Source organism: Lissotriton vulgaris, chromosome 5 (assembly GCF_964263255.1).
Source record: "Lissotriton vulgaris chromosome 5, aLisVul1.2, whole genome shotgun sequence".
In the NCBI taxonomy this organism is placed as follows: domain Eukaryota; kingdom Metazoa; phylum Chordata; class Amphibia; order Caudata; family Salamandridae; genus Lissotriton; species Lissotriton vulgaris.
The window spans coordinates 364,245,136-364,267,920 of record NC_141693.1 but is presented as its reverse complement, the minus strand read 5'-3'; the positions used below and the strand labels follow the sequence as shown (position 1 = coordinate 364,267,920).

Here is a 22,785-nt window from a genome sequence, read left to right as displayed (position 1 = left end):
AAAATCTGGAGATGGAGTCGATGCCCATGCGCACTATTATCCTAAGGAGGAGTTACCTACCTCGTGACTACAAATACTTCTTCCAAGACAAAAACATAGTGCAAACATCCCAGCCCAACACCAGATGGCGATCTATGCAAAAGTATACGAATCTACAGCTCTACATGCCAAAAACAGATGCATACTGGTAAGTAGCATTTTCCTTACTTAACACAACTGCTACTAAATCAATGCACAGCATGTAATTCCAGAAAAGATTCACGCTGCAAAACGTATCGTTTCTTACCTGTTAGTGTAGTTTTGCGGCTTGAAGAATTTCTGCATTAAAATGCGAACCCACCCTCCTTCGCCAAAAAGATGATAGAGAAAGGGAGGGGGGAAAAAGAATCTGAAGATGGTGAACAAAGGTGGGAGCTTCCAAAGGAAGCACAATGACGTCGCAAGGTGCACCAAATGGAGGTACGTTGATGCCAACAACAAACACAAAAATAGAAGGACAAAAAAGAATTTAGTCCATTCTGGACCCTACCACTAGATGGCGGAATAATGCACAGCATATGTATCCAGAAACTCTTCAAGCTTAAAAACTACACAAACGGGTAAGAAATTGTTTTTGGGAAGCCTCCGCCTTCGTGCAATGGTAGGCATCGACAAGCTGCTTCGGTCACGCCAGGCCTCCGCACCAAACAAACAGCACAGTCCACATGCCGCTAAAACGACGCCTTCTCGATTGAAGCCAAACCTACCTTCGGAGCCAAAAATGCCGATGTCTAAACACCACTCTGGCACCGAAAATGCCAACTTCAGATCCAAAACCCTCTGTACCGAAAATACATGTGTTGAAAACTTCCACATCGGTGCCAAAATCCTTCACCAAACAGGCACATTCTCAAAGTCTGCGGAACCAGTGCTTCTTCTTACTATTAAAAGCTGTGAATAAGGAGGAGAAATATAAAGTTTTGTTGGTTGGAGACCAAAACTGTAAAGTCTCCAACCACTCCATTGACTTTTTTCTGGACCAGGAGACAGAAGCAGCACTCCAGATTCCACCACTGATTTTCCCTCCAATTTTGAGAACTGACCAAAGAGGACGTTCTCTCCTTGGCCATCTAAGAAAGAGTGATTGTGCAATAGTAAATGGCAGATTTAATCAAGACTTCCCTGCTCATTTCACTTATAAATTTACTCCGGGACTCCATCGACCACATTATCACCTCCCATACTAATTTTCACCTTTTAACAGACTTGAAAGTTGTAGATTCCCCACTTGATGACCGCAGACTACTGGTCTTTTCTTTAGAGTTTAATCTGCACACAGAGGGGTCATGAAAATTCGATAATTCCAGAACTAAATTAGATTGGAATATGGTTAGGACTCGTTGGCCACCATCTAACATTTCTAACCTGAAAGGGTATCTAGCGATGGCGCTCTGACTTTTCTGGAGCACAGATATTTTGAACTGTTTTTCCCATTTCATGAAACAGATTGTAAATGACGGCCGTCCATTGTATCCCACACCTTCCAGTAAACAATTATATCTGAAAGAAACAGTTAGTTATAGATTCCTTACCTTAGAATATCCTCCAGGCGTCAGACTGGATCTGGAAAGTTTTTCGTCAGCAAACCCCTGTGTGTCGGTAGGTGGTGTCTGTCGACTCCGCGTCCGGCGTTGTAGTCGCCGGGATAACGTTGCAGAGGTTACTTAGATGCCGCCCTCGCGTGCTAACATCTGTTCTTTCTTTTTCTGCGCCAGCAAGTGCAGATCCAGAGAGAGCGGTACCCCCATTCATTTGTTTGACTTTTTTCGACAACTTTTTCAAGTCCTTAGCGACTCCTGGTGCACGAGGATGCCCGGTTTCAAGGCCTGTGGTTCCTGTTCCCGACTGATGTCTGTAACGGATCCGCACCGCATGTGCCTCTTCTGCCTGGAGCGAGACAACGACCCAAGTCGTGCTCCGACTGTCGACCCATAGCCTGAAGTCTTTGCGGGAGCGGCCCCAAAAGCTCCTCGTGGCCTGGCAGTCGGCTCCGTGTCGCTCAAGGTCCCTGTCACGAGGGAGGTCGCGGGACCTATCGCGGAGCCAACACCATCATTCATTGTCTAAGTCTTCGCACTGTGGATCAGGTAAGTCGAAGTGCAGTAAGAAGTCGACGAAGCATCGTCGCTCTTCGGCTTCCCCTCGACCGTCGGCTGAGGCGAAGAAGGGTGCGGATGGTACCACTCCTGCGGCTCAGCGTGCGGAGCCTTCAGGGTCGATTGCCGCCTTCCCGGGACCGAACTCTGCCCAGCTTCCTCAATTTTACAAAGCGATGCATGCCATCTTTGGGCAACCCGACGCGCCTTCAGGCCCCGCAGACTCTGTTGGGGGCCCTAGGTTTTTGGCGGCCCCGGTACTGCAGGGCCCCCTTGGATCCAGGCCTGGATCCGGATCGGCGCCGGTCGACCTAGTAACACCTCCACTGGCACCACGTCCGCAGCTGATGCCGACTGGACCCCCAATCGTCGTCTAACCCTTCTTCCATCCCGACGTGGAACTGGAGCCGGACCGGCATCGGCCAAGGCCGGATCCTGTGCCCATGGGTACTTCTGTGCCTGTGTTCCACCCTGCCCATTATCAGCCTGATTCGCAGCCAGTGGCGGGTGAGGAAGACAGGGAGGGGTCTGACCCTTTAACTGCCCAGCTAGAGTGTGAGTCGGACTGGAGAGAGGAACTGGGGGATGCCAGTGGTCTGGATACCTCCCCAGACCTAGGCATGTTGTCTCCTACCGTGCCTACGGAGGAGGGAGCGTCATAAGCAGTGGTGTTGCGTAGGGCGGCTGAGGCTCTCCACCTCGAGGTTCCTACTGTGGCAGTCAGGACTAACTGCCTGACAGGGGTGCTTCAGCCAGCAGCGAGTTCTTCGGAGCCCCTCCTGCCGGTCAATGAAGCCCTTACGGACATCCTTTTTGGCACCTGATCAGGCCCAACACCTGTGGATAGGATGGTTGCCCAGTGCCCGGCTGACCCCACTTTCCTCTCCCAACACCCTACCCCTGAGAGCTTGGTGGTCCAAACCTCTACTTCCAAGGGCTGTTTCCCTACAGCTCCACCTGAAAGGGAATCCCAGAAGCTGGACCAATTTGGAAAGAAGGTGTTTTCTTCAACCAGCTTGGGACTGCGGTCTGTAAACGATGCATGTCTGTTGGGCTGTTTTGCAGCGTGACTCTTTCTGGATTCACTATGCTGTGCATTATTCCGCGGTCTAGTGGTTGGGTCCGGAATCGTAGTCTTTTCTTTGTTTTAGCCCTGGTGGGTGTCGGCGTCCCACCTTTTGGTGTCCGTCCTGTGACGTCGGCATGCTTCCTGCGGAAGCTCCCACCCTTGGGCGACATCTTCAGATTTTTTTTTTCCGCCGTTGGGTCTGGATCGTTCCCGAGAGGGCTCCAGAGATTTGGAGAAAAGAAGAAGCAAGACTCGAGTTTGGAGAGAAAAAACGTTGGAAAAGGACGAAGGAAGACTACACCATCAAAAGGACGCGAAGAAGGGGAAATTTTCGAGATTCCTCGATGTCCAGAGGAGAATGCGCAGTCAGGTGACACCCTGAACGCAGGACATGGACAACACACCATTCAAATTCTGCCGAAACTGCCATCATACGTACTCGCAGAAGGACCAACACCCAGTCTGTAACCTCTGCCTTGCTGGTCGACCACGAAAGCAGAGATTGCAACGCCTGCTCCGCATTCACCCCGTAGACCCTTCGACTGTGAGAGAGGCAAAGATCGCAAACTACACCATGCAGGGCAAGAGCCAACCCCCGTCCCTTCGAGACCTGGGACTCTCGACCGACGAGGAGGATTACGTCGCCGAAGAAGACATCGCCTACACGGTCGTAGAGACCGATAATAAGAAGACTACTGATAAGGTAGGAGAATCGACGACCCAAAAAGGCCCGAAAGACTCTCGACAGTCCACACAAGACTCTCGAAAAAACGAGGCCACGCCCCCGAAAGGGCCGACGCCGAGAACTTCGGCGTCCGCAGCAGCATCCAGGCCCAGCCGATCCTCTCAGAAGGACTCCCTGGCGCCGAAGGAGGGCGACCAATCAAAGTCGTCGAAAAGCCTCCAAGAAAAGGAGCGCCCGACTACGAAAACATCTGCGAAGTCGACGGCGAAAGACGCAAGACCAGCCTCGACGCCAAAAACAGCGTCGCCACCGAAAACAGTCTTGGCGCCGAAATCCATCTCAGCGCCAGCTAGCGCGCCAAAGAGACCGGCACAACAACTCGCCGCCGAACAGGCGGTGGAGATGGAAAAAAAGAAGAGGAGACTCGAAGCAGAGATGGAGAACATCCTGCAGCGAAAGAAAGATTTCGAAGACAAAATGAAATCTTACACAATTCCCTCGAGGCCAAAGTCACCAGAAGTACATGTGGTCGAGGATGAAGATTTCGAAGGAGAACAAGCGTCGGAGACCTTGGAATATCTGGCATTTCAGGAAGATGATAATGCCTATTACGAGGAGGAGAGAGAGGACGAACAGACGGTGTACCAAGAATCAACATACTTGGATACACAGGAGGCCGAGTGGCAGGACGTCTATGCCGAAAGTCCAGAAGAGGGAGTGGACACATATCCAGCAAGGCCCTCGCCACCGGACGACAATGGCCTATATAATGAATGCATCAAGAACGCTGCAACAGCGTTCAGGGTCAAGCTCGAAGAGGAGGTGCCGAAAGGGGATTTCCTAGTAGAGACACTACTTCCAATGCACACTAGGAGCCAGTACCTGCCAATGCTTGAAAGCATCAAAGGGCAAGGAAGAGAGGCATTCAAGGAGCCTGCTGCTTGTAAACCCGTCACGCCAAGGACGGAGAAAAAATACAAGCACTCCTCAAAGGACCCAGCCTACATACAGGGCAGTCGCTGCTGACTCTATCATCACGGCAACAGCAAGAAGAAGGGCCAATGTGCCAACTACTTCGGGTCCACCCCCTGATAAAGAGAGCAGAAGGATGGACCTAACAGGAAGGAAGATCGAAAGGAATGCCGCTACGCACTGGGGCATGTCTAATTCCAATGCACTTCTCAACAGACACCATTACCAGATCATGGAGGAACTGGGCCAGTTGGTGAAACACCTACCTCAGGAGCAACAACAAAGGGCTTCTCACCTGGTAGAGGAAGGCAAGAACTTGGCAAACTCTTGCCTAAAAACAGCACTGGACGGGGCAGACACGGCCAGCAGGCTTATGATGCTGGGCATCACAGAAAGAAGACAAGCCTGGCTCCGAATATCAGGCTTTAAACCGGAGATGCAACACAACATCCTGAACACTCCGTTCAACGTTGAGACACTGTTCGGTGCAATAGTGGCCGAAAAGCTCTCACAGCTCAAAAAGGATAATGACGCTGCAAGATCCATGGGGGCCTTGCAATTCAGGGGAGCGAAGAGAGGGACCCAGTCAAGGAGACCACACGGGAGAGGTGGGAACCAGCCGGGAAGGTCGCATCAGTCCTTCCAACATTCCCACCAAAGCGACACCCATGCACAACATGGCCATCAAAAACAGCAATGGCAATACCAACATAGGGGCCAGTCCTTTCGCTGGAGAGTGGGCGGACGTGGAAACACCAGGAGGGGTGGACAGCAAACCATCTCCAAGTGACTCTGCCTCATAGGCAGTGCACACCCTACAAAAAACTCCAAGGGTGGAGCACAAAAGTAAAAAACTGGAGTCTCACGCACCAAAACACCACAAGCACATAACACCAGTGGGAGGAAGATTAAAACTCTTCCTCCAGGAGTGGAGAAACATTACAACTGACAAATGGATCATCAACACAATATAGTACGGGTACTGCATAGAGTTAGAAAAAACACCACCAAGCAGAAGACCAAAGAAAAGAGCACTAGCAAAAAAGGAACTAGAGCTTCTTCAGAAGGAAGCAGAGGAACTGCTACGAAAGGAGGCTATCAAGCCTGTACCTCCCAGGGAAAGGAACAAGGGGGTGTACTCTACGTACTTCCTGGTACCCAAAGTAGAAGAAACAATGAGACCCATCCTGGACCTAAGGTTCCTCAACAAATTCATAAAGACACAGAAATTCAAAATGACATCCCTGCAAGAAGTACTCCCACAGATTCAAACGGGGGACTTCATGGTCACCATAGACCTAAAGGACGCCTACCTACCATGGTCACCATAGACCTAAAGGACGCCTACCTACAAATCCCAATGAACAGACGGCACAAGCATCTGCTACGATTTACAATCCACTCAGACCACTACCAATTCACAGCATTGGCCTTCGGACTAAAATCAGCACCAAGGGTGTTCACAAAGTGCCTGGCAGCAGTTGGAGCCCACTTAAGGAGGCAGGGGATACACGTATACCCTTACCTAGACGATTGGCTCATAAAGGCAAAGTCATACAATACGTGCAAACAGCACGCTCAGAGAGTGACAGACACACTAATCGCCCTAGGTTTCTCTATTCACTGGAAGAAATCATCCATAAACCCACAACAGGTCAAAATATTTCTGGGGGCACAAATCGACACCATTCAGGGAAAGGTGTACCCCAGCGAGAAGAGGACGACGGCACTGTTGAAGGAGGCGCGCCTCTACCAGAAGGGGCAAGCTCTGACAGTGAGGGCGGTGAGCCAGATGATGGGCATGATGGCCTCATGCATCCACATAATACCAAATGTCTGACTACACATGCGACCACTCCAGGAGTGGCTGCAGGACCAATGGTCACAAGCGACGGGGTGTTGGGAGGACCTAGTGGTTGTAACGCACGCAGTGCAAGAGGAGATATCATGGTGGAACAAGGAAAACATAACAAAAGGAAAACTTCTAACACCACCAACACCAACAGTGACCATCACCACGGACGCATCCCAAAAGGGATGGGGAGCACACATGGAAAAACTAAACTACGCGTGAGGGGCTTGTGGACACAAGCAGATGCTGTGAAACACATCAATTACCTAGATCTAAAGACCCTTCTCCTAGCTATGAAAGCCTTCCAGACGAAGTTGTACAATCAAACAGTGCTGATCCAGACGGACAACACAACAGCGATGTTCTACATAAACAAACAGGGAGGAACACAATCTGCACCGCTGTCGGAGCTAGCGCAACAAATATGGAAATGGGCAATACCATTGAAAATAGATCTACTGGCGATACATCTGCCAGGAAAAGAGAACGTGGAAGCAGCCTGGCTCAGCAGACAGACATCGGGCTCGCACGAATGGGAGCTGAATGCACAAGAAACAAAGACTATTCGACAGGTGGGGAACTCCGTCAATAGACCTGTTTGCAACACACCAGAACGCGAAATGCCAACACTTCGCATCGAGGCAACCAGAGGAGGGGTCCCTTGGGAATGCCCTATGGATAAGCTGGTCAAAGACATTTGCCTACGCTTTTCCGCAGATTCCCCTGATACACAAGGTACTCTGCAAGTGCAGGGCAAGCAACATGACCCTCATACTGGTCGCACCCCAGTGGGCCAGACAAACATGGTACTCTCAGATTATGGAAATGACACAGAGTGCACCTCACAAATTTGGGAGGAGGAAAGACCTACTCTCCATGCAAAACGGAGAGGTGTTGCATCCAGAGCCAGAAAGTCTCAGCCTAGCAGCCTGGCTCCTGAGGACATAGAGTTCGCACACCTAAGGCTACCTGAGAGCACCCTGAGGGTACTTCAAGAGGCAAGAAGACCAAGCACACGTAAGTGCTACGTGGCCAAATGGAAGAGGTTCACATTATTGTGCAAAAAGGAGGGTCTGCACAACAAGAGTACCTCACACACCTGCTCGAGACTAACCTGAGCTAATCATCGCTAGGGGTACACCTAGCAGCCATTGTCGCCTACACTAGAGGGGAAACAGGCAAAAGCTTCTTTACTTCTATAATTGTAAAAAGATTCTTGGAAGTTGCAAAAAGAATAGCACCACCTAAAAGGTTACCACCACCGGCATGGAACCTCAATATAGTACTGACAGAACTCATGAAAGCACCTTTTGAACCGATGCATAAAACCTCACTACAGATGCTAACGTTAAAAACTGCTTTCCTAGTGGCAATCACCTCGCTACGCAGAGTAAGCGAGCTGCAGGCGTTAACACTACAGGAACCCTACATACAAATTCACGACGACAGGGTGGTGATGAGAAAGGACCCACACTTTATGCCAAAGGTAGTGTCCAAGTTCCACATCAACCAGACGATTCAAATACCAAGTTTCTTTCAGAAACCAACAACAAAAGCAGAAAGGGCACTGCACACTCTGGATGCGAGACGTGCAGTCATGCATTACATAGAGAGAACTAAAGATCATAGGAAAACAAAAGTTTTTTGTCTCCTTTGCTGAAAGTTTCATGGGAAAAGCTGTTACTAAAGGAACAATTGCACGATGGATCGCGCAAACTATACAATTCTGCCACAAACAAGCTGGACAAGAACTAGTAGAGGGGCCAAGGGCCCATTCAACAAGAAAGAAGGGAGCTACAATAGCCTTCTTGGCAAACACTCCCATTCAGGACATATGCCTGGCGGCAACATGGGCTTCTGTGCACACGTTCACAAAACACTACTTTGTGGACATACAAATGAACAAGGAAGCACAAGTGGGACAGAAAGTGCTTCAGCACATATTCAAGAACACAAGCTCATCTTCCACCCAGCCGCCACAATAACAACAAACCGCTACAAAGTCTATGCACAGCATAGTGAATCCAGAAAGATTCACGCTGCAAAACGAATAGTTTCCTACCTGTCGGTGTAGTTTTGCAGCTTGAAGATCTTTCTGGATTCACTAGCGAACCCACCCACCTCCGCCAGAAAGATGAGGCTGGAGAAAAGAGGTGGTAATCAAAAAAAAAAAAAAAAAAAGTCATAGAACTTCAAGGAAAACAGCGCTAAAAGAGAAAAGATCAAGAACATTGCCATACAATTCGGAAACCGAACACAAACGGGAAAGAAAAAAGAATCCGAAGATGGCGACCAAGGGTGGGAGCTTCCGCAGGAAGCATGGCGACGTCACAGGACGGACACCAAAAGGTGGGACGTCGACGCCCACCTGGGCTACGAAAAAAAAAGAAAAACAAAGTAAAGACTACGATTCCGGACCCAACCACTAGACCGCGGAATAATGCACAGCATAGTGAATCCAGAAAGATCTTCAAGCTGCAAAACTACACCGACAGGTAAACTATTCGTTATTCCCACTCTGTGTGGGATACGGTGGCGCAGTTCCTGCCTCAGTGCCCGGAGGAGGCCCGGGCCGTGCTCTCCGGTGCTGTTGCTGAATGGAGAGATGCAGCGAAGTTTACCATCCGCTGTGGGCTGGATACCACTGACCCACTGGGCAGAACTATTGCCACGTCAGTAACCCTTCGACGCTATGCCTGGTTGCGCTAGACTGGTTTTTCCGGGGATGTCCAATCCACACTTATGGACATTCCCTTCTATGACTGTCGCCTTTTCGGCGACAAGGCACTAGAGCGCTTTAAGGACTCTCGAGCTACGGTCAGGTCCTTGGGCCTCCACCACCAGCCCTGCGCAGTCTTCCTTTCGTGGCTACAGAAGGGGTGCCCCACTACGTCCCGCCAAGAGCCGCAATTCAGCGCAGCGGGGATGTGGGAACCTGCTGCATGGTTCTGGGGGCCAGCGAGCGGGCCAGTCCACCACAGCCCCCTCTGCATCCGCTTCCAAACACTCCTAGTCTGACATTCCAGGCCCCCAAACGCCAGTGGGCGGCAGGATCTGCCATCACCTCCCACACTGGCGCACCATCACGTCGGACAGGTGGGTTCTTTAGATAGTCCAAAGGGGCTACTCCCTCCCCTTCGAGGCTACCCCTCCCTCCATGCCACCTCAGTACCATCGCATGTCTGAGTATCACCTGGCCCTTCTCCAACAGGAATTTCGGCCCTCTTGGCCAAGGGTGCCATTGAGCACGTTTCTGTCCCAGAAGTCGGTTGTGGTTGTTCTCACTACTTTCTGGTGCCCAATAAGGACAAAGGCCTATGTCCTATCTTGGATCTCAGGAACGTCAATGGCTTCCTCCGGAATGAGAAGTTCAAAATGTTGACGCTCGCTCAGGTCTTGTCTGCCTTCGACCCCAGAGACTGGTTGGTAGCGTTGGACTTGCAGGATGCTTATATTCAGATCCTTTCCTTCCGGCCCACCGGCTTTACCTATGGTTTGCGGTTGGCCACAAGCACTTTGTTTACTGTGCTCCCCTTTGGCCTTACCAGCGCCCCTCGGGTGTTCACAAAAGTGATGGCGGTGGTCTCAGCTCATCTGCGCAGATCAGGGGTTCCAGTCTTCCCCTATCTCGATGACTGGTTGTTGAAGGCGGGCTCACCACAGGCAGTCGTCTCCCACCTCCAGACTATGGCTGACCTCCTCCATTTGCTGGGGTTCTCCATCAACATGCCGAAGTCGCACCTGATTCCCTCCCAAAAGCTCGTTTTCATCGAAGTGGTTCTGGACAGGGCGCACTTTCCGGTCAATCCTCCTGAACAGAGTCTGGGATATTTGGGCTATGATTCCGATCTTTCAGCCTTTATCCCAGGTTTCGGTCAGGATGACCCTGAGGCTGCTGGGCCTCATAGCCTCCTGCATCCTGCTGGTCGATCATGCTAGATGGCATATGTGGTCTCTGCAGTGGGACCTGAAGTTCCAGTGGGCGCAGCATCAGGGGACTGTCCGATTACGTCCAGATCTCGGAGGGCACTATACGGCAATTTCAGTGGTGGCTCACGAACCAGGATTGGGTCAAAGGCAGATCCCTCTCCCTTCCCCAACCAGAACACACAATGGTGACAGACGCATCCCTTCAGGGATCGGGCGGCCGCATGGGAGAGACGGAGATCAGAGGCACCTGGTCTCAGGTGGAGTCTGCGCTCCACATCAACTTTCTGAAGCTCTGGGCAATCCATCTTGCACTGAAGAAATTCCTTCACTCTGTCCGGGGAAGAGTAGTGCAGTTGATCTGAAAGAAACAGGTTAGTATTAGATTCCTTACCTTAGAATATCCCCAGGTGTCAGACTGCATCCGGAAATTTTTGCGTAGCAATACAACTGCGCGTCGTTAGGCGTCGTCTCTGGCTCCGCGTCCGTCGTCGGCGTCGTCTGCGCCGGAGTGACGTCGTCGGAGTACTTAGACGCCGCCCATGCGCGCTGACGTCAGTTCTTCTTTTTTCCGCACCAGCTAGCGCAGATCCGGAGAAGCTCTACCCCATAGTCACTTTTTGACTAAAACGTTTTGATAATTTTTTGATCCTCTTCTAGTCGTTCTCGACTCTTCAGGTGCCGGTAGGGATGCCCGGGTTCAAACCCTGCTCGAAGTGTAGTCGACTGATGTCGAATACCGACACCCATCGACGGTGTCTGCAGTGTCTAGGCCTCGACCACGACGACCGTGCCTGTACCGACTGTCGAGCCCTGACATTTAAGGCTAGGCGGGAGCGGTCCCGCAAGCGGCTCAAGCTCTGGCAGTCGGCCCTGCGCCGTTCGAGGTCCCGGTCCCACGGAAGGTCGAGGGACCGGTCGCGGGGTCGGAGCCCTCGCAGCTCCGGAAGTCGGCATCGGTCTTCTGGTTCCTCCTCAGGTAAGAGGCATGAGAGGTCGGAGCGGCGTCATCGCTCCTCCGACCGCCCCCGACGCTCGCCCGACGCGGCCGGGGTTTAGGGTGGCACCACCCACGCGGCTCTGCCGAAGTCGCAAGCGCCGCATCCTGCCCCATACCTGCGGGTCCCTGGGCACGATGCGACGCGGGAGATCGAGCAGTACCTCATGGCCATGAGGTCGCTCACTTCTCCACCGTGCCCCACGGCGCCTTCGGGCCCAGTGGGCCCGGCTCCGGGGCCTAGCGGGTCGGGTGCTCCGGCAACGCCGTCGGCGACTTCGGTCCCGGCGCCGCAGGCCCTGGCCGGATCCGGGTCGACGCCGGTCGACCTTAAGACCTCACCGGCGCCGTCCCCGAGGGTGTCGCCACCGGCGCCGACTTCGGTCAACGCCGGCCCCAGTCCTTCTGTCGCTCCTGTTCAGCCGTCGACACGGCCCCGTTGGGAGCCGTATGAGACGGCAGTAGGTACATTCCATTTTAATGAACCGGCCCCGATTGTTGATCAAGGCTACCAGGAATTGGGTAACGACGAGGACTGGGAGGGGTCTGAGGACCCTCTGACACGGGAGTGTCAGGACCAAGAGGACTGGACAGTGGAGCTTGGGGAAGCCAGTGGCCTGGACCTCTCTCCACACACTGGTTTTGTCTCCCCTCCTACCGTGGCTACGGAGGAGGGGGCAGCGTACAGTGTAGTGTTGATGAGGGCAGCTAAGGCCTTGAACCTTACGCTCCCCTTAGCGGCCGTGAGGACTAATCTCCTCACCGAGGTCCTCAAACCGCAGGCAAGCTCGGTCGAGCCTCTGCTGCCGTTCAATGAGGCCTTATGTGACATTCTCCTGGGTACTTGGTCCAAGCCCGCCTCAGGACAGCCTGTGGACAGGAACGTGGCCAGACGCTACCGCCCGGCTCCGGGTGTCCCATGCTTCCTGTCGACCCATCCCACCCCGAAAGTCTGGTTATCCAGGCCTCCAATTCCCAGACCTCATTCCCGTCGGCTCCTCCCGACAGGGAATCCAAGAGGTTTGAGCAGTTCGGTAAAAAAGTGTTCTCGTCCCTGAGTTTGGGACTGCGGTCAGTTAATACCGCATGCCTCTTGGGCCGCTACACCACCACCCTGTGGGACGCGGTTGCGGACGTGCTGCCACAATGCCCTGAGGAGGTCAGGGCTAAACTCGCCCAAGCCCTAATGGAGGGTCAAGATGCGGCACGGTACTCTATCCGGTACGGACTGGATACCACTGATACACTGGGCAGAGCGATGGCTACGACAGTGGCGGTTCGACGCCACGCCTTGTTGAGGTGCGCCAATTTTTTGACCGATGTCCAGGCTACTCTTCTGGACATGCCGTTCGATGGCCATCGCCTGTTTGGCGACCAGGCAGACCACGCGCTTGAGGGCTTTAAGGACTCCAGGTCTACGGCCAAGTCCTTGGGCCTCTCGGCCCCGCGCCAGCAAGCGGGTGCCTTTCGCTCCTTTCGTGGCCAAGGAATGGGTGCCCCCACACGTGCCGCCAGCTTGCTCTGCTCCAGGATCATGCTGACAGGAGCCGGAAAAATGAACTGACCTAAGAATCACTCCTGTTGCATGGTAGATCACTGGCACAAGGGTGGAGCCCTTAAAGGTAGTGTCTGTTTAATTCTGGCTGTACAGCCTAGGTTTTACAATGGGTCTGTTTTCTTTTGGTTTCTTCCATTTTTAATGAGAGGTTTGTGACCGATATTTATTATTTATTTTTATATCTGGTTTTTATTCACAATTGTAAAATTATTTTTTAAACGAAGCAAAAAATAAAACTTCGCCATGTCACCTAAAAAACAATATATATAAAATCCTTTTAATGGATATGCATGCACATAAGCATGCCTACATATATTGCAAAGTGCTCCGGGATCTTGTGCGTGTGTGGGACATTTCAGTATTTGACTATTGATGAGTGTCTCCTGGAAGAGAAGGAAGTTTACTTTATTTGTATTAGTTGGCATTGTTTCACTGGCAGATGTCTGTGCAGCAGCATCTTGTTCATCTGTACCTGCACTAAGTAATATTGTGTGGCACTAGTGATAAATTAGGAGGCAATTGTGGGCCTAATCGTGTTAAAGCCTGTATTTGCTCAGGTTTACATTTTACCCCCCACCTTATCGTGTATACTAGAGTTATTTCAAGCATCTTACTCTAAAAATCCCAAATATACTACTTCTTTGAACTTTATCAAGGATGACTTGTAAAAGTAAAATATATACATGCGTAGGATAACATGTAAAATGATACCTTTCTGATCTATGCATTATATTGCAATGAGGCTTTTAAGACTTTCAGTTGAGTTCAAAGAGCTCTTTACTATTAATATATTTGCACTCCTAGATAATAATTTTTTTCATTTTTAGAAATATCCAATTGTGTGGCAGGGTCTCCTGGCCCTGAAGAACGACACAGCTGCAGTACAGCTTCACTTTGTCTCTGGAAACAATGTTCTTGCCCACCGATCATTGCCAGCTCCAGAGGGAGGGCCTCCTTTGAGAATTGCCCAGCGGATGAGACTGGAGGCCTCGCAGCTGGAAGGTGTAGCACGCAGGATGACGGTAATTATGATTTACCTATTTTCTCTTCGTGTAAAGTAAACTTTTTTTGTACACAGTCTAATTGTCATCCTCTTCTACAGGTGGAGAGTGATTACTGCCTTTTATTAGCGATGCCCTGTGGACTAGATCAGGAAGATGTGGTGAATCAAACCGAGTCACTCAAGGCTGCTTTTATTAGCTATCTACAAGCTAAGCAGGCAGCTGGCATTATTAATGTCCCTAACCCTGGCTCAAATCAGGTATGTGCCAGGGGTAGTGTGTAACATTATTTTACAATGTGAAGTGTGTATGTGAAGTGTGGAATTAATTCACAAATTGATTATCAACAGTTTGTGTCTCTCTCTCAAAATACTTGGTCCGTTTGGCTAGAATGTCCACATAGTTCACTTGAAAGGATATCTTGTAATTTTGGGTTCGAGGCATATGGGCTGCAGATGGTACATTATGAATAGATCGCCATCTGGTGTTGGGCTCGGATGATTGCACTTGTTTTTCTCTTGGAGAAGTCTTTTGTAGTCACGAGGCTGGTGACTCCTCCCTTGGGTGATAGTGCGCATGGGCATCAACTCCATCCTTAGATTGTTTTTTTCCGCCATCGGGTTCTGTTGAGGATCGAAGCGCTCCGGATCGACTTCGAGAAAGTTATATTTCGGCGCGTATTCCCTTTTCAATTTGACGGTATTGTTTATCGAGCGCGAGTTCATTCCCTCTACGTCGATGGGACTGTGAGGCCTATTTCGACGTAGTCCAGCCCGGAGTCCATGGAAAGGATGTAGGAGAGTAGGGTCTGCAATCCTATGGTCACCCCAGATTTTTGCTTTTTGCTTCACTGGTTTACGACTTCTCTGGCTGTGGGCCTGCTTATCAGACCCACAGCCTTGCTGTTCTCACTAAATTGACACGTGTACCTTGGGTGCATTATCCAATTGGTACTGGGCCACCTTATCAGACCCTGTAACTCGGGGCATAGGTGTACCCAGGGCCTACCAGGGGCTGAAGCATGTATTATGCCACCCCTGGCTGGCCATCTAAATCTGACACAACAAGCTGCACGACAGCTGGGGCAAGGTGGTGTAATCACCCTTTGCTTTAGATATAGTATACCTATATCTAACCCTAAAATGGACACACAGATTCCTATCAGTCACTCCTATGGCAGGCCTTGACAATCCTGAAGGCAGAGTGCTTGGAATCGTGTGAGATGGTGCTCTGGCATGAGCTGAGCCCGTTTGTAGCTTGCGGAACCAAGTCCTAATAGCTGTTCCATGATAACGCATACCATATACTCTTAAGTGCATTATAATCCTCGCGGTTAAATGCTATCTTTGGTATCGCTTTATCAAAACATGTCGAGTAAGGTGTCATACGAATTGGAATCCAATTCTGGCGACGGGGTTAGCATTCCACCCTTCTAGAGGGACACGACATGTATGTAACTGTGAACCCCGGTTAAAGTTAACTCGAGCCTCAGCATCACAAAATGGATGCTGCCACCACAGACACAAGTCTGACCCCCTGCAGCTGGGAGTCCTTCCAGCGAGGGGAGCTTGGACAAAGGGTTTCCTGTCAGGGGCGGTGCTAGCACCATCCCAGACAGGGTTTTGTGTATCCTGGGTAGGCAGGGCTTTAGAGGAAGGTGACTGCAAGTGGCACCCCGGTGCTCACTACGCATCTGCCGGCTAGAACCAGTTCCAGGGGCACACCAGCCCCTGAACTGGGGAAAGTCCGGCATGGGAGAGGGGTGTAACCACCCCCCTTCCTGGTCCCACCCCTAGGGCAGGACCTAGTCGCGTACCCACCCCTTTCTTTAGGATAAAGGCAGGAGCGGGGACCCTTCCAAATTAGATCATCTTTGAATCAAGAAACTACTTTCTACGAAAGGAACTCTCGACTTCTTCTCAAGATTTCTCCCTTGTGGCTAAGGAGTAGTCACCCTGCACCCGCAGGCACCATCTAAGAACACTGCGGCTTGCTGCACGTCCTTCCTCCGGAATCCGACCGACCAGCACGACGAGACCCGGCTTCCCTGGCACCTCTGACCTCTACCTACCTCTACAGCTAAGCTGAGACCGTAAATTGTAAATTGTTGTAAATTGTTGTGTCTTGTAAAGCGCACTGCTACCCGGAGGCCTCGTAGCGCTATAGACCGCTGGGGAACCCGTCCTGGCTTTCCCTGTGAGATAGTCCCTCCTGGGGGTCTCCAAGGTGAAACCAGGCATCCCCGGCGTTTGTGTGGGGCCGTTGTGGAGATGAGGCAAGCTAATGCCCAGAGTTGCCGAGTGTGCTCCCTGGTCGGAGTAGGCACCGATGCGAGAATTATCAGTCCGCTGATCCTGGTCAGGTGGGACGAGACCTCGAGGGACCGGCCATCATCAGAACTGCACGACTTCTATCCAGCACGACCGCCGAGGGATCCTCTGGTGAGTGCTTTGGGGTCCGAGAAGCCCCGACCCTGAGCAGCTCAAGCGCCGAGGTCCAGCCCCCCCGCATCCACAAGATCTGCGTGGGGCCCTTCTGCTTTTTGCTGCTCACCGCGTTGTCTGGCTACTAGCCCGCTGGCTTGTAGCCTTCCCGCCGACGACAACAACACTGCTGGTCTGGTTGCTCCAGACTGGCCCTTGCTCCCTTCCAAAAGAGGAGCACCCCGGACCGTCCTGGTCCACTCCAGACGCGATTTTAGGTCCACCGCATGGGCTTGAATTTGCCAAGACTTGTTGCCCCAATCCTGGGTCCAGCGACGTCGACAGCAGCAACCATCGTGGGACAGCTCGCACCTCCATCCTGGTCGCCGACAACGCCTCCTGGTCCGTGAGACTGCAGAGCCCAGCGTCGCCCACTCACCTGGTCGAGGTGACTCCATCCGGTGCCTTCCTGGTGCCCATCTAATCACTGGCTAGTGATTCAGAACTTGGTCCCCTCTGCTTACAGGTGTCTTCCATCTTCGATCCAGGCTTGGATCCACCGAACAATCTTCACTGGTCGCCTGCCAGCAACTTCTTCTTTCAGGCTCCATAGACTGCAACAAGGATTCCCGACGGCTTTTCAGACCTATGCAGCCGCAGCCCCTGGGCTAGGTAACTTCGGCATTTCGGTGCCCCAGCATAGCCTCACTATCCAAGGGTCCAGATCCTTTTTCGTTTTCTGCCTAACTAGTCGGATTCGTCCGATATCCTTAACTTTGCTTTTACTTGCCTCCATAGACTTTGTCCCGCATCCCGCGTGAGAGTGCACACTCTGCACCCGAGTCCCCTAGGCCTCCTGCTAGTAATCTGAAGGTTCAGTAGTCAAGTCCTAGCGATTCCAAAGCCTATTAGTCCAGTACTTACCTGCTAGTAAGTTCGCATTCCACTTTTGTAGTATATGGTTTTTCGTGCCCCTCGGGCATTTGTGTAAATTGTGCAACTTAAAGTATTTTCGTAAGAGTTTTGTTGTGTGCTTAGTACCCTGTCCTCATAAAGAGTACAGGGCTGTTGTGATCTAAATAAATACACTGTTTATTTTCATAACACTTGTGTGGTGTCCTTTCACTTGGTGTTCAAGGGGTATATGTGATGGTATAACAGCTGGCTTAACACGCCCTCTAGAGTCTAGCCTAAAGACTGCTCTTGTCCATGCTACTAGGATAGCTGGTCTATCGGTTGACTTACAACCAATCATCAATAAGGGTTGTTTGGACTGATACATAGTGATCACTAGAATAGTGAGCACTGCAGATCAGGCCAACTTCTCACAAAGGACTCCATTCAAGAAATGTCCAACGTGTGGTGCTAAATTCCCACACAAGGACCTGCACGAGGTGTGCAACCTCTGTTTGTCACCTGACCACGAATCCAGGGATTGTGAAGCCTGTGCAGCTTTCTCCTCCAAGTCGACGATTAGAAACAGTCGAGCCCGAAGACACGGAATATCGAGGATGGAGTCAAATGCAATCCCAGAACTGTTCAAGGTCGAACACTCCGAGGAGGAAGAAGATGAGGACGAGTCGGGGTCAGAGGCGGACGAGTCTGATGTCGACGTTCATCAAACCGTGAGTGACGACGTCCCTTTGCCAAAAAACCGACCCCGATTGGTGACGACCCCGCCTTCGAGCCTGGTCAGACAACCGAAAAAAGTTTCCGACCCCCCGCCTTCTGGCTCGGCAACGAAACCGAAACACTCTGTCCCTCACTATGTCAGATCCGAGAAACGGTCGACATCGACACCGAAGCTCCATACCAAAGAGCTTGTAGTCGAGACATTCCATATCGAAACCGAAACATGCTTCGACGTCGCAGACTCCCTCGACACCGAAAAAGTCGGACTTGCGCAAACTCTCGGTGCCGAAAACACATACCACCGAGACACAGAAGCAAAAGCACCTATTGGACCCAAAGGCTTCGGTACTGACACAGGAGCAGGAGATAGATCCAAAACAAGACTTTGTTCATTGATCCACAAACTAGCAAGGTGGTGGCAAAACCACCTAAAAGGAGGAAGACTCAACCGTTGGAGGGGAAAGCTCCTCCTCCTAACAAGAGAACAATGGGGGCAAATACAACTCCTCCCCTTTCTCCACAGCCTATGGACACACCCTCTTCTCCTCTTCCTCATACTCTGCCAGCTATCCCTCGACCTTTTACACCATGCCCATCTACACCTCAAACAGATGTAGAAAGTGACACAGGGGATGGGGGCCTTCCTGGGGATGATAACAATACTATCCCAGAAGAGACAGACCCATGGGAAGATTATGATGCAGTGACCGATAATGATAATGACCCTGATCTGTATCCCTCAACACTTCCATTAAGTGCGTCTTAGACGCAGCAGACACTGCGGCAAGATCTATAAACACCAGTATCATGTTAAGAAGACGTGCATGGTTTAGGGTCTCAGGGTTCAAACAGGAGGTACAAACTTCTTTATTGAACCAGCCTTTTGATGGGAAAGCACTCATCGGCTCAAGCACAGATGAGGCGTTAGAGAAAATGAAAAAGGACACTGACACGGGTAAGTCAATGGGAGCATTGCAACAGCCATCTCAGAGAGGTTCCTTTCGTAGATCCACCTATAGAGGCGGATCAAAAAATACAGGCACATCCCAACAATCAACCTTTTTTACACCAACATCACCTAAAGGTAATTCAAGAGGCAGTTACAGAGGTAACAACAACAAGGGTAGAGGTCGCAGAAACAACAACAACCGCAGCTCTCCTACCCCAAAACAGTGACTTCATACAGCTCCCCCCAGACCATGCAACACCGGTCGAGGGACGCCTATCACAGTTCCTGCTTCTCTGGGAAAACATCACATCAGACAGGTAGGTAAGACAAATTATCCAACATGGTTATTGCCTAGAACTCACTGCTACCCCACCAAACATCCCCCCTAGACAGCGTCCAATGAGTCAAGATCATCTGACATTATTAAAACAGGAGGTACTATCGCTGCTACAAAAGCACGCGATAGAGGAGGTACCACAACATCAACAACTAACAGGATTATACTCTCTATACTTCCTAATTCCCAAAAAAGACGGATCTCTAAGGCCTATACCTGACCTCAGACCTCTCAATGCATACATAAATTCGGAACATTTCCACATGGTCACGCTCCAACAAGTACTTCCTTTACTGAAGAAAGGGGACTTTCTTTCTACACTGGATCTAAAAGACGCCTACTTTCATATCCCAATTCACAAAGCTCACAAAAAATACCTCAGATTTGTAATAGAAGAACGACACTATCAATTCAAAGTCCTTCCGTTTGGAGTCAAAACAGCACCAAGGGTGTTCACAAAATGCCTAGCAGTGGTTGCAGCACACCTAAGAAGACTGCAAATACAGGTCTTCCCTTACTTGGACGACTGGCTAATAAAGGCCACGTCACAAGAAGATTGTCTTCAAAACACACAAAAGACAATTCAACTGCTGCACCAGCTAAGGTTTACGGTGAACTACACAAAATCTCACCTGCAACCAAACAAAGTTCAACAATATCTAGGGGCTACTATAAATACAGAAAAGGTCATAGTATACCCCAATCCAGTCAGGATTCAGACATGATTACCCTAATTCAAAGATTTCAACCGCAACACTCATTAGCAGCTAGAGTGTTCATGCAGTTATTAGGGATGATGTCCTCTTGCATACTGTTAATTCATATGCCAGACTACAAATGCGTCCGCTTCAAGAATGTCTAGCAACACAGTGGAATCCGGCTCCAGTCAGATTACAGATCTGGTGTTGGTAGACTACCGCACGCATCGCTGGTAGTGAAGTAGTGTGGCTCACTGGTTAGAGGCGGCAGACCCGAGAGCAGAGGACGGCCCGGGACCAGGGTTCGATTCCCGGCTCGGCAGGTTTCCGGACCAGGGTCAGCGGACTCGATAATTCTCTCGCCTCGGTGCCCACTTTGATCAGCGATCACACTCGGCAACTCTGGGCATTAGCTTGCCTCATCTTCACTAACGGCCCCACCAGACCGCCGGGGATGCCTGGTCTCACCCTGGAGATACCCATTAAGGGACCATCTCTCAGGGAAGCCAGGAAGGGTTTCGCAGCGGTCGAAGCGCCTTGGGACCCTCCGGGTAAGTAGTGCGCTATATAAATGCCTATACATACATACATACACATCGCTCTCTGAAGTGGTGGAATACAACAAACATTTCCAAAGGGTGGTCGTTCCTAGAGCCAATTCCACAAGTGATACGAACAGCGGATGCATCGCTCACCAGATGGGGAACTCATGTGGAGAGATACACAGTACAAGGGAGATGGAGTGTACAGCAAAAACGACTGCACATAAATCATCTAGAACTACTTGCAGTGTTTCTAGCATTAAAAGCTTTTCAAATGCATGTTCTCAACAAAGCAGTTCTGGTCAGAACAGACAACATGACAGCAATGTGTTCTATTCAAAAACAGGGGGGGACACACACACTCCAACTATCCAGACTAGCACAGGAAATTTGGAGATGGACTATTCCTCAAAACATCTGTCAGCCGAACACCTTCCAGGAGTTCAAAATCAGATAGCAGACATCCTGAGCAGAGAGTCAGAACAAATACACGAATGGGAACTGCACCAAATACTGCAGCCATTCTTCCAAAGACGGGGACAACCGGAGATAGATCTCTTTGCCACTCATCAGAACGCAAAATGCCAAAGCTTCGCATCCAAGTACCCACACCACCTGTCGCAGGGCAATGCATTATGGATAAATTGGTCCAATAAATTTGCATATGCTTTTCCCCTTTCTCCCACTAATTCCATTAGTGGTTCGAAACTGCAACAACATTCAATGACCATGATATTGGTAGCACCCACGTGGGCACGGCAGTCGTGGTTCACCACGCTCCTACAACTCTCACAGGTGCCACACCAAAAATTAAGAATCTCACCCATGCACCTTACACAGAACCATGCAGAAATAATGCACCCAGATCCCAAACAACTGAACCTAGCGATCTGGGTCCTGAGGTCTTAGAATTTGGATACTTAAATTTGCCTCCAAACTGTATAGAAATTATTAAACAAGCAAGACCACCACCAGAGCCTGCTATGCAGCAAAGTGGAAAAGGTTTGCTGTATTCTGTAACAGTAACAACATCAACCCTCTGGACGCATCTACACAAAATATTATTTGCTACTTACAGCTATGTAACCTTGCTTATACCTCCATTAGAGTACATCTTGCAGCTATAGCAGCAAACCTACAAAACAGGCAGCATTTATCCCTGTTTAGGGTACCAGCAATCAAGGCTTTCATGGAAGTCCTCAAAAGAGTTATTCCACCAAGACTGCCACCTTCTCCAGTCTGGAACCTCAACATAGTACTCACCAGACTAATGGGACCACCTTTTGAACCTATGCATAGGTGTGAAATACAATTTCTTACATGGAAGGTGGCTTTCCTTATAGCCATTACCTCCCTCAGGAGAGTGAGTGAGTTACAGGCATTAACAATACAAGAACCATTTCTACAGTTACACCAGAATAAAGTGGTTCTTAGAACAAACCAAAGTTCTTGCCTAAAGTAATTTCAGCATTCCACATCAATCAGCCAGTGGAACTACCAGTCTTTTTTCCAAAGCTACAGACGGTAGCAGAGAGGGCCCTACATACACTAGATGTCAAAAGGGCAATATTATATTACATAGAAAGAACACAAACTTTCAGAAAAACGAAACCACTATTTGTAGCGTTTTCCCCAACACATAAAGGCAACCCTATATCTAAAGCAGGTATTGACAGGTGGATCGTTAAATGTATACAGATATGTTACATAAAGGCAAAATGAACACTAACTGTTCCCCCTAGAGCTCATTCTACACGCAAACTAGGGGCATCTATGGCATTGTTAGGGAACATTCCCCTAGAGGACATATGCAAAGCAGCAACTTTGTCTACACTGCATACCTTCACAAAACACTACTGTGTTGACGTGCAGGCAAGACAACAAGTAAATGTGGGCCAGGCTGTATTAAACACTTTATTTCAAACTGTTGCAACAGACACTGGTGACCACCGCTAGGGAGGTAACTGCTGTGTAATATATTCATAATGTACCATCTGCAGCCCATATG

The 22,785-nt window shown here is 50.3% G+C and overlaps 1 protein-coding gene across 7 annotated transcripts in view; it reads left to right on the top strand.

Annotated features, from left to right (window-relative positions):
- Positions 1-22,785, top strand: part of SPEN (spen family transcriptional repressor) — a 460,760-nt gene that overhangs the window by 398,614 nt on the left and 39,361 nt on the right. For all 7 annotated transcript variants that reach the window (XM_086921690.1, XM_086921689.1, XM_086921687.1 and 4 more), the window contains 2 exons: positions 14,023-14,217; positions 14,298-14,456. In XM_086921690.1, coding sequence (XP_086777816.1) covers positions 14,023-14,217; positions 14,298-14,456 — 354 coding nt within the window. The remainder of the gene's footprint in view (positions 1-14,022; positions 14,218-14,297; positions 14,457-22,785) is intronic.